Source organism: Haliotis asinina, chromosome 10 (genome assembly GCF_037392515.1).
Source record: "Haliotis asinina isolate JCU_RB_2024 chromosome 10, JCU_Hal_asi_v2, whole genome shotgun sequence".
Lineage (NCBI taxonomy): Eukaryota > Metazoa > Mollusca > Gastropoda > Lepetellida > Haliotidae > Haliotis > Haliotis asinina.
In genome coordinates this window covers 24,049,788-24,062,992 of record NC_090289.1, presented here as the reverse complement: position 1 = coordinate 24,062,992, position 13,205 = coordinate 24,049,788, and the positions used below count along the sequence as shown (strand labels likewise).

Sequence of the window (13,205 nt, the reverse complement as noted above, 5' to 3'; positions counted from 1 at the left end):
TTATGAGAGATTGTCATAAATTCGGTTTTATCGCAATCTCTGCACCATTTCTATATTTAACTGGACCAGGAAAATTCCTGTTAGGACACTTGGTCAGAATGGTTTGAATTCCTTGCCTTGAATGTAAAGAAGAGCCCTCATATCACATTAACTTATCACAGTTACTGAGTTTCAGCAATATCCCAGCAATATCACTGCAGGGGACAGCAGAAATGGGCTTCACACACTGTACCCATGTGATGAATAGAACCTGGGTCTTCAGTGTGATGAGCGGATGTTATACCACTGGGTTACCCCACCACAACTAACCTATCACATCTTTCACGGTAAACAGCAAACACCAGAATTATAGCCGCAACAACATGTGTATTTTGGTAAATCTTCCCTTGAATAAAGATGAACCGGCCAAACAATTGTCACAGATGCATAACAAACATATCCGGCCCAATTGATATTTCTGAACAGGAAGCGAGCAGCACGTTCTTCAATAATTTACTATTACAGGGATGAGATCTTATTAATGTTTAATCATCTCTACAGCAGATTTACAAGACCCAAGCCTTGAAAGTGTGGTCAGTCCAAATGTACTCAACATTATCACAGACAAAAAAATTAGCCATATATTGTAATATGGTTGACAGCTGACAAGATAGTGGTCAATGGCAACATCTGCAACACCTACCCACCAAATACACCATCACCGTCCATTCAATTACAGTAATGAAACCCCAAACATTGATTTTAACTACAGCTTCCCTACTAGGTCCCAGCACGTAGCTTGCCTCAAGAATCAAATTCAAAATGTTATTTCCTTCCAATTATCGTATTAGGGCTTTGATTAAGATGCAACTCTCCATCTGGTCCTCAATTTGGAAACCAACATGTTATATGTGATAAATTACCTTTCAGTTACACTCTCAATCAATTTTCAGTCTCATTTCAACAACACTTGGCAAATGACTGTCACTTGAGACAATTTATTTTGTCAATACATAATGACACAGTGACATTTGTTTCCATGATAACTGCATGAAATACTTGCCTACTTGGCATACATTATTTACACCATTAATCAAACTGACAGGTGATATTATGGGCTGTCTGCCCGTCATTATACAACATGATCTGCAATGTGCATTTGGTCACTTGAGGAATGGAGATGGGTTGTAGTGTAACATCAGGATATTCTTAAAATGTAAAACAATTCACAATAACAAGAAACAAGCCAACTACACATACAAATGACTAAAATGTTTTGACAGTGTACTATTTCAAGCCTTTGGAAAACAGAAATAGATTTCCAATGATCAGCTTCTGTTCCCTGAAAGCAATCACACCCCTGTGATGTCTCAAATCTCATTAATGCGCAACATAAATGATTGTTTCTGTGTTAACACAATACCATATTGTCTACTTTTAATCATTCAATTTCATATGTACACATGAGCCATCAGATACATATCCCCCTGATCTTACATTTGTGGAGAGACAAGCTACTTAACCCCACTTTGGGCTGACTGCCATCAGATATGTGTTCAGCATGGAATTGAAGGTTCACAATGTTACTTACAATCATACAGTGAAAATCACCGTATAAATGCAACACACCACTTACACAGCACTCGAAAGAGTGAAAGAACTTTCATTATCATGCTGTCAGAAAAAGAACAAAAATGGGTTTTTTTAAATACTCATCTCAATAAGTTAGGTAGCTGATAAGCAAAAGTGTGAAATATCTACTTGGTCTAACTACAGTTCCAGTTGTAAGATGACTGGACACATGAAAAAGTGTAGAAATGAACAATCCAGATTTTTCCAGTCCAAAGGTATTTTTTTTAAACAGACTGGCTTAATGCAAATTACTGATGATATTGTATTACAAAGGGCACTTATTAAATGCCCATTGTGGAATTAGAATTATCTTCATTATAAACAATAGCTAATGTAAGAAATAATAACTTTACTATGGGTATTGGGTATCATACTCTTTTACATATCTTAACATAAACTTCATGAAAAACAAGAAAGATGTTACCTAATAGAGGTGACATTCAACACACATGAAAAAGCACAAAATATCTTTTGAGTTGACCCCTTGTGTTCATGCCAGGTGAGTTGACTTTCTATAGTCTTACCTGGCTGAGCGACCCAATCTATAGTTTGATCTGTTGTGTTTAGTAGCTATTCATTTTATGAGTAAACATGCTTTTCTGGATATCCTTTTACGTATCCCACTGAATGGTCAGTTAGGCCGAAGTGAGTTATTCCAACATATCCTATTGCCAGTTGTGTAAATTTGAGAGATACAGAGTGACAGCCTATTGTTTCCTTATTTCCCACTGTACTTCAGTTTTTACAGAGTAACAGCCTATTGTTTCCTTATTTCCCACAGTACTTCAGTTTTTACAGAATAAGATTATTGTTTCCCTATTTCCGACAGTACTTCAGTTTTTACAGAGTAACAGCCTATTGTTTCCTTATTTCCCCACAGTACTTCAGTTTTTACAGAATAACAGATTATTGTTTCCCTATTTCCCACAGTACTTCAGTTTTTACAGAGTAACAGCCTATTGTTTCCTTATTTCCCACTGTACTTCAGTTTTTACAGAGTAACAGCCTATTGTTTCCTTATTTCCCACAGTACTTCAGTTTTTACAGAATAACAGATTATTGTTTCCCTATTTCCGACAGTACTTCAGTTTTTACAGAGTAACAGCCTATTGTTTCCTTATTTCCCACAGTACTTCAGTTTTTACAGAATAACAGATTATTGTTTCCCTATTTCCCACAGTACTTCAGTTTTTACAGAGTAACAGCCTATTGTTTCCTTATTTCCCACAGTACTTCAGTTTTTACAGAATAACAGATTATTGTTTCCCTATTTCCCACAGTACTTCAGTTTTTACAGAATAACAGATTATCGTTTCCCTATTTCCCACAGTACTTCAGTTTTTACAGAGTAACAGCCTATTGTTTCCTTATTTCCCACAGTACTTCAGTTTTTATAGAATAACAGATTATTGTTTCCCTATTTCCCACAGTACTTCAGTTTTTACAGAATAACAGATTATTGTTTCCCTATTTCCCACAGTACTTCAGTTTTTACAGAATAACAGATTATTGTTTCCCTATTTCCCACAGTACTTCAGTTTTTACAGAATAACAGATTATTGTTTCCCTATTTCCGACAGTACTTCAGTTTTTACAGAGTAACAGCCTATTGTTTCCTTATTTCCCACAGTACTTCAGTTTTTACAGAATAACAGATTATTGTTTCCCTATTTCCGACAGTACTTCAGTTTTTACAGAGTAACAGATTATTGTTTCCCTATTCCGACAGTACTTTAGTTTTCAATTTTTTGGCTTAATTATTGTTTCTATCCTACAAATGTTACAGGGATGTCAACACTGACTTCTCTCAGAAATTACTATAATATCTTGTCCCCAGATTATCCTGCATAGTTTCATGACACAAATAATGGTCTTGGGTAAGATAAGCAATCTTCCAGATGTGAAAATTTCATTCACATTTTATGAAATCAATTCGTCAGTCAGTTCAAGGTACCATGATTTTCATAGAAAACATGAAGCATAGAATCCAAACTGACATCATTTTGACAATGTGAATAGCTACTCTTTATCCTTGTCAGACAAAATCAAAACATACAACACACAGCACTATGTTGAATTAAAATTAATTGAAACATTTTACAAAAAGAAAAACATGGTCTCAAAAGAGCAGGCTGACCTGAACCGTGCATGTAAACCAATCTATTCCTTACTGATTCTGATCTCCACTTCTGAAGGGAGTTGGTTTTTTTAATGTTATTATTTCTGCAACACTTGATTCTTAATGATGAAAGTGTTTGGATCTCAGTTAGGTCATCCTAGACAGGGGACAATTTCACCCATAAAGATTCACTGCCCTTTCAGACATTTTGAAATTCCAATTTAAATACTTTGAACAAACTATCTGAACAACCATTCATTTTAAAAAAAGCAAAAAAAAAAAGAGAGAAGAAAATTATTGAAAATGAGTGGTTAACAGAAGATGGCAACTCTTGCTGAGAATGTTCAAATGTCTGAGTGAAATTTAGAAGGCCAATGGAGAACTACTACCAAAGACAAGTACTTTCAGTTCAGTTACATTTCCAGCTGGGCAAATTCCCACTGCACTTCAAAACCGAAACCTACACTATCCTCAATAAGAGATTATTAGTACTTCCTGTTCAATAACTTCACTTCCTGGTTGAGGAAAGCATGTCCACAGTTGTTTAAGTTTGAAATGGAATCTTGTGCCCTTTACAATCTTAACAAGAACTTCTGTCAAATTACTTATACCTTTAACAATAGCACTTCCCTGACAAAATATTTTAAATGGAAAGTTAGTGGTGTCACAAATGAAAAGTCAGTGTCGCATACCACTACCAATATACTGCATACCAGCAACATATAAAAATTAACTAAGGTATGGTTTGTTAGTGACTGACATGTAGTGGTGAAACAAACATTCTTCATTCATTTGTGAAGGTACATTTTTTAAAATAGCATTTATTTGACTTTTCATCCCATTTACACTTCTGTTACCTGAAGAAAATGTTTCTTAGAAAAATATAGTATGTCCTTCAATGTTTTGTTCTTAGATTTTGGTGTGTATGACCTTGACTTCTGGATTGGTCTTTCAGTTGCCTTGAGTGGTGAAACACAGCAATTGACAGTTGTTGTTCTGCCATCATTGATGTAAACACTATAACTAAACGTGAAGAAAGTGAATATTCTGTGTCTCTGTGAGTCTTCAAAAATATGATGGAAGCTGGAATTAGCTAGCTGTTGGATTCAAACACATATTTCTTAAAATACAATGGTTAGGTTCATGAATGGTAACTGAAAAATGAGTTTCAGTCACTGCTCACATCCCATTAATTTAGCGTCCATCCCCATTTACTTGAAGTGCTTCATGTACAATTTGCCAGAACACTCAAGATTCTGTACAACAGTTAATGTGACAAATGCTATAAACAGTTTGTTAAGAAGTATACATGTCAATCATAAAATGTCTGACCATTTTCTCTTAAGGTGGATGCAAATGTTTCACCATACTGACTGTGGCCTTACTGCCACATCGAGCAATTTATCTGATATTTGTGTTCATGGTGATAGATTGCTGAGGGCGAGGACCTACTTGTGTCTGATCCCGGACTTTCCCATTGCGTCGTGGAGTCTGGTGAGGCAGGTGACTTACTGCTCAGGAAGACGTTGGCATTGGGGTTGAGGCCGGGACCTGGACTTTTGGGTGTGACCTGTATCAAAAAGTAAAAAGTGCACCAAATATGAAAAGATCACTTTGACGTGGATGCACTAATCTTTGACTATTTCAATGTTTCCTTTTACATTATCTACTCAACAAAAAGTCTAGACAATTTCAAACTGTTTCATCATCATTGATGAAAAAAGTACATTCTGAAGAGGCCAGTTACAGCTCGTTTCTTTGTTGACTTTCATTAAGAATGCTTTCATTAAAACAAATTAAGAATACTTTAACATGTTTAAGCTCAAAGTAGTTACAATTATGTCTTATGATTTTCAAACTGCAAACCAATTCAGCAAACATTTGACTATTAGCAGACACACTACAACTAAAACCTGATTTAGCACACTAGCAAAAGGATTCCGGATTTCAAAATCATTAGACCAAGTTGAAGGGTTGGCCACGTTGATTTTCAACCTTGAAAAAAGCTTAAGCTCTCATCAAGTGCAAACACCATTTTGTCTGACGGGTGGGTGGGCGTCAAGAGTCGAGTTCATGGAGATACCAGCTAAATAGGTTATGTTGGTCGGACAGTCAGTCAATAAAAATGTGGTTCACTGGTACATGGTCTTCATCCTGTCAAGGAGTACATGAAAATGGGTGCATCGAGAACTCAATTTCATACTGATAGTGAAGAACAGAAACAGAATGAATATGTATCTCTCAAAAACAATGAACATATAACAGGGTAGATGAATCTATTATCAATTACAAAGATCAAATAGAGGTTCAGGTTGTGTCATTTCTAACTCAATGACTGAAATAGCCTTACTTTTGATCAAGAACTTGTAAAAAAACCCAAAATGTTTCCTTTCAAACAACTACAAGGTTCCCAATTCAAATTATTATCAAACCTGAATACTGGTACGTGGCAATGCAGGGCTTACCCTGAGGCAGAGAACCTGTGAATATTGCAAAATGTGACACTGATATATTTCATTATCAAACCACCTTCATACATGACAACTGATCTATAAGGCAATCATTGACAACACACTGACACCAGAATGTAATACTTCACTTTGAATATAATGTTAGCACCTAGTTTATCATTAATCACCAGTGACAGAACCTCATTTGGATAAAAAAAAGCCTTTACGCAGCATATCAAAATCAAAGTATGATTGCTGACTCTGTTGAAATTAACAATATGTCTGGCAAGATGTTGTCATCTAGACTTTAAATTTAATGGCAAGATGAAAACCCATGGAATACCTCCTCATTGTCAATTACACGAGCCCTCGAACTACAGGAGGGTAATAAGCAATGACTAGTCCAACTAGCTTATGACAATGAACAACTTAGTTTGACAGCAGTTAACGCAAGCCACATCAATCTTCATCAAAATCTTGTTCCAATGTTTAACAATAAATCCAGATGAAAATAGCATTAAAATAGCATTAAACATGCTATTATGATGAGAGGTAGCATTCTCTATGAATTAGTGTAACAGCCATAGACAGGCTGAATGTCCCTGACACTTGTCCCATGACAGGACACTTTTCTCTACGCCCACTGCTTTGCCGCGGCCTACATACCCAAAACACTAGCTGTTTAAACGGTTCACTCCAAATCATGGAAGTCATTCCAGAGTTCATAACTCAGCCTGAACACAGCCATGTATTCTAGATATGTTAGTCATTAAGATCAAACTTGCATTCAAGCTCAAATCTCAAGGTAGGGTATGTAGGGAGTATCAGTGCTTTCTTCACAGAGTTACAGACATCAAAAACTTGGTCTGAAATATTCACTAATTCCCCCCCCCCTCCAAAACAGATGATCAGAACAATATTCAGAGAAATACCTTAAACAATCTTTGACAATTCTCCACAAAAATCTATACATCTGATTACAAACACACTTTGTATAGTCCTTGATTGTATCTGAGAACAAGGATGACAAAACAAAGAATGTCGTCTCCTCAATGGAATAAGCATGTCATATCGACTGAGGCTATCTGGCCATACTCGTGACCTACACTTTCATGTTTAAAGGTACAGACAGATGACTGACACATGGACACTCAGGCTGATGACAGGTCTGGGACTTCCACGACAGATATCATCACTTCCTGGCAAGTCTTAACTCTGCTAATTCCACTTGATGAGTTTTCAGGGCTTATTTGTCCCTGTGTGTTTGTACAAATGAAAATAAACAGTAGGACCTAAATGGTAAAGCAAGAGGGCTGCTTTGCCTAACCTAGATACAGGCAGGACCCAGCAGAGGCAGGAGGCTAGCTCTAAGCCAGCCTGTTCACACCTACCAGTGTGCTCACACATCCACAATTCTAAAGTCAATTTCCCACCTGGACGAGTGTCAGGAGAGAAAGGAATATGAGAAAGGCACAGCCTATGTCCAGCCTCTCAGCTGTCTAGTCTGACTAGCGAAAGAAGACCGCTGGAGCAATCAAGACACAAATTTCTCTCATAATGTATCCCCATTCAAGATTTCACAAGTGAAACTTTGGCTTCTAACATATCCAAGCCAATAACATATTACTGCAAATTTGCCTTCTAGACAGCCATTCCTGAAGCATGAAAAACATCCTGTAAATATCAATTGGCAGCAAAACAATTATGGTCATGTATTCAATATCGTTCATACTTTGACTGTTCCAGGATATTTGTTTGAAATAATATATTAGACCCTAAACCATGAATATTTTAATTTCAAATACCTCCACAAAAACATTTAACATATTTTTTAAGATGATCATAAGATACATTCTTTCACAATTGACACACATCAGGAAGTGGTGATATTTCTCATCTCAGTCATCAACACCATGGTCATTAACAGCTAATGTCATCATTCCATTGATTTATTTCTGAAGGCTCAAGTACTTTATGGCCAGTAAAACTGCCAAGCCCGACATAACACTGTTTCCATACAAAACTTGTTGAGCTGAGATTTCATAACACTGAGACTTCAAGACCAAAGTGCCTGTTGTATTAGTAAAGTTCTACAGAAAAAATTGTGAACTTTGTCATAATCTGACAGACTTGTCAAGAACTAACACAAACTTTGAGCAATATGGTTAATGGTATGCACATTCCTGGATTAAGTTTGTTGATTTCTTAATGGCACGTCACAAGGCTGTACTGTTCACAGAATTTCTACAAAATATGGAATGGGAAGGAGATGATCTAAGCTGGCCGAGACACGAGGCAGGGAGAGGAACAAGCTAACAGCATGCATTAACTACCACTCATATCAACATAATTGTCAGGTCAGAAATCATGTGCACGGAATGTTTAGAAAAACAGAGTGAACACAAGATAAAGAATTCAAAATATTATACACATGGTAAGGGTTGTAACAGTCTACTGAATGCTAATTTTACAAATGTACGTGACAGTATGGAAAGTAGGAAACATATTAGGAAAATGGCAAAGGTCAAAGGTAAAATTGTGACATACCCTCTTGGTGGACTGGCCTCTCTTGACACAGAGCACACAGGAATTAGCCGAATAGTAATATACATCTCCGGGAAGCATGTATATACCCTGATGGCACCAAACTACACAGGAATGTGGCTACAACGCTACTGGTGCGACACCACTGGGCTAACATATGGTTCACTTCACATCACAATACAAGACCCACTGTGTGGAGCAAGTCTCTCCAATTCCCTTCCCATGCATGCTTAGCCTCTTCCCTGATTCAGATTCACTTGCTGGAGTCTGGGGAGCCAGGTGTGTCTCAATGCACGTCCTCCCTGTGCCTGATGCAGTGGACACCGAGTTAGGTCACAGCAATAGCATTCAGAGGCGGCACAACAGTCTCCTTACACTGTGTCAGCCATGCTCACAATGCTCCCGAGTTGGCTGGCTGGCTGGCTCTGCCTCCTGGCTATGACCAGCAAGCGAGGACTTCCTTCACTATGACAGACAAAGTGAGAGAGGGAGGGAGGAGGTGGTCGCTGCTCCGCAGCAGTGTTTCTCTGTCCCTTCCTAATACACTGTGGCTACATCATTAGCATCCATGGTTCATCTACCCACACACTAAGCCACTGTGCCTGTCTTACTGGCTGTTCTTGGCCAGCTGCTGCTTCTAGATAATAGATGAAGATGTTATGTGGTGGTGGTGTGGCTCGGACCAGTGACACTGTATTACACAATGTGACACAAGATGAAGACAGTCATTTGCCCACAGCCTGTTAACCTGCAAGGCTAACCCACATCTCTGCCTGCCAGTTTCTTCACCTGTCCAATCTGTCATTCATGGCTCATTTCAAGACACGTCTTTCAGATGTTGATTCCAATCTCAATACAAATCAAAACAAAAGGGAAATCTATACCACACACACATTCCGAAGTGTATCATCAAGTGAGCCAGCTTCATTCATAGATTGTTGTCAGCTGACTACTGACGTAATAGCAATCCCTGTACACATGCATACTGCATCAACTCCATATATAAACGAAAGGGGACAGCAGTCCACAATAATAACAAGCCTGAGATTATAATATATACTGGCTACTCAAGAGAAGGCAGTTTCACTGACCAGACAAACAACAGCCCACACCACCGAGACAATGAGCTGGTTGCTATGGAAATCTTCAGTGCCAGGAAGGTGGGTGGCAGGAATTAACACCAAATGAATCTGTGACAGAAATAGCCATCACTGCAAGCACTGGGCAGGCAATGGCCAAGTCTGACGTAGCAGCGGCCGCCAAGAGCAACCAAAATGTGTCACAAAGGTGGTTTGAATTTAGACGTAATCCACGGATGTTGATCCTTTCAGTGTTTTCAGATAAATCTGGCATTAGCATTTTTTGCAGCAAGAATCAATATGGTATCTAGCACAAAGAAACACCCTGATATAGTTAACTGTAAATATACAGACACAAATTTTGTCTCTTTCGAACAGAAAATTTGCAGAATTCATATCCAGACATTGTCTGAGCAAAGAAACTTGATCTCAGTTCTGAGTACTGGACAGTCAGAAACCTTTTACATTCTGTGTGGGATGAGGAAGCAATTGTGGAATACCTGTAAAGATCAATATTTGCCAGAGTTTTCAAAATATCTATCCAACTAATGTTGACTAGATCTTATTGAACCAGTATTGAACCAATCTCAAAGGCCCAGCTATTTTGGGAAGCTCATCGCTATTGGCATAATGTGATTTGTTCAACAAAGCTGTCCACCGCCTTCCCACTGAAGCATGACATCCTGTGAGGCAGCAATTAGGTCATATGAAACGCAATCTTTTCAATATTGTAGAAATGATTTTTCCAGTCACCACATACGAATGTAGCTCTACTTTAATAATTTATGGCTGGCATGTGTGTGTGTGTGTGCATGAGAGAATGTCGCCCTTCCTCTCTCTATGTAAAGTACAAAATCAATGACACACCCCCTCCACCCTTAAAACAATTAAAACAAGTACTATATTGGTGACTCACCCAAACTTTCTCCCTAAGTATACGTATACGAAATTGATGATCCCCCTATATCCCTACTTCCATGACCTCTAAAATCATCATCACCACCCCAACACCAATAGCCATTAATTATGAATGGTCCATTAGTGACTTGGGCACATCAAAAATGATGTTGAATTATAATGTACATTTTGTTCACAATGAATAACAATGATTTCTATCCTTCATGATCAACAATCACATAACGTTAAACAAAATATTTAAACAGATTTTTATTCATTTTATCCATTAGAAGAGACACTGCAGCAGTGACAGCATGTTAAGGTAATACTAACACAAATAAAACAGATCCCCTTCCCGACTTATCATAGAGCATCATACAAGATTTATTTGTAAAAAGATGTTGTCATTACTTTCACTTGCAAGCTGTGGTTACAAGATGACTGGAGTGTCATAAGGGAGGCAACTCTTACATGTCTTGCATTAACATAAAGCAGGGTATTATCATCAGACTAGCATCTGCTTGAACCGCCTACGTAGCACTCTGCATTATCGAGATCAATACTCTGTCATATTGGGAGGATTAGGTGTGACGATACAGGAGGAGGATGGGGGAGGGAAGAACGAAGAAGGGGCTACAGAGGAAGACAGTAGTCTGACATGGAACCTAAAGCCATGTTGATCAGGAAACGGTTGCACAACGTATTTATGAGATGCCCTGACACTCCGCAGTAATCAATGGGATATCTATTCCAGATTCTCATCTCCAGTTCCTCATCAATCGTGGAGAGCCACTTATTTCTTTGTCTAATCTGCAGGTAAAATGGGAAAAACAGGTATCTGATGAAGACAGCCATGTTGGTTTTTTCAACTGTTTGGAGTTACTATTAGTTACAAGAAACTGAAAACTATTTCTTATTCCATCACACACTAAATGTACAAAATCTCACGAACACATATTTTTTAATCAAATGAAGAAGACATTGCTGAAAGGATACAAGGATTGGCACTCTGACGATGTGACAACAACGGGAAAAAATATTAGGGTTTCACCTCAGTTATGTGCTTAAGAAAGATATCACTACTGCTGCCCACTTAACCAGGTCAGTTTGATCCTTCCTTAGCTATGTTCATTTAAATTTCATTTCAGAAGCAAAGTGACTTGGTCTACATCATACATTACATAACAGATTTGTTCCAAGTGTCTTTAAACATAAATAAATAAAACAGGGACGGGCTGGCAGGCATTGATGTTTTTTATGTTTTTGCCTCTACATATTATTTGGAGACATTGCAAACACACCGATATGAATGACCTAAACAAGATAAGACAGCATAAGGACACTGAGACGTGACATTTTCTTGATCCTGATCTCTGTACTGCAGTGGAACAGTGCACTGGGTTTAGTTTTTCGCAGTATATAGCAATATTCCAGCAAATGTCACAGCGGAAGCCACCACAAATGGGCTTCACACATTGTACCAATGTGGAAATCAAATCTGGGTCTTCGACGTCACAAGCAATTGCTTCAAGGCTACCCCAACACTTCTCCTACAAAATAATTTCAAAATTGTAACAAAATTTACAATTTAATATATGCCATCCCAAAATAGGTTTATGTCGACAGGTAGAGAATAATAAACGTGAATGATGCTATGTAAGATTCCAGAACATCAACTGTGATGAGTCATCAAAATGTTTAAAATTGTATTTTCTTCTTGACAATATTAACTGTGATCTGCAATGACAATTTTTACAAATACATTTCTGTAAATTACTTCATTTCAACTGGTCATATGAACATATTTGTATCTAATTATAGGGCTGTACTGTATGAAACAGACAAATTGTAACCAAGACTGAAATAACATTTTATTAACTTGAGATGGTCCAAATCAGCTGCTCATGAACTGAAACATGTGATATCTAACTAATTACCAGTAATTCCAGGTTTTTCAGCGATTACCAATAGGCATTGTTAAAGAAAAAGAAGCCAAGTATGTTCAAACAGATGATTCTTGATTGAATTTCAGGAAAAACTCTTTGTTTGTCTTACTACAGTAGTTAAAATATGAAGATTTTTGGTTAGCAATTAGTGCTATTAGACTGACACAAAATGTTGCCATGTGCTTGAATTTCACACATTGCACATTAAAAACCAAAAAATTATGTCGTCATGAGGACCCTTATTATTAGTTTTGAGGGTCATTACGGAACTTATGGATAATAGAAATATTTAGTCTTACAATATATACATATATCAATAATTTTCATACTGTGATATGTACCTTGAGCTTAAATTTCTATTTTCACAAGAAATTGATGATTACATTACCTGTGGAGGTTACTACTGAGGGGAAACAACTACTGCAACAGTGATAGTCTACTGCAACATTACTGTGATAGTGATAGCCTATTGTGACCAACAATTCCAATACTATTGCAATATTTTTTCTCTTCATGGAATTGTCTCATTTGAATTCATTTACCAAATGAATGTATAGTT

General features: G+C 37.4%; 1 protein-coding gene across 16 annotated transcripts in view; it reads right to left on the bottom strand.

The window, feature by feature from the left end:
• LOC137299124 (la-related protein 4-like) overlaps positions 1–13,205 on the bottom strand; it is a 47,874-nt gene that overhangs the window by 14,332 nt on the left and 20,337 nt on the right. For 8 of the 16 annotated variants that reach the window (XM_067831641.1, XM_067831638.1, XM_067831642.1 and 5 more), the window contains exon 3: positions 5,183–5,300. In XM_067831641.1, coding sequence (XP_067687742.1) covers positions 5,183–5,300 — 118 coding nt within the window. Of the gene's footprint in view, positions 1–5,182; positions 5,301–8,727; positions 9,300–13,205 lie in introns of those variants that run through there. The other 8 variants (XM_067831634.1, XM_067831632.1, XM_067831635.1 and 5 more) reach the window with 4 other exon arrangements.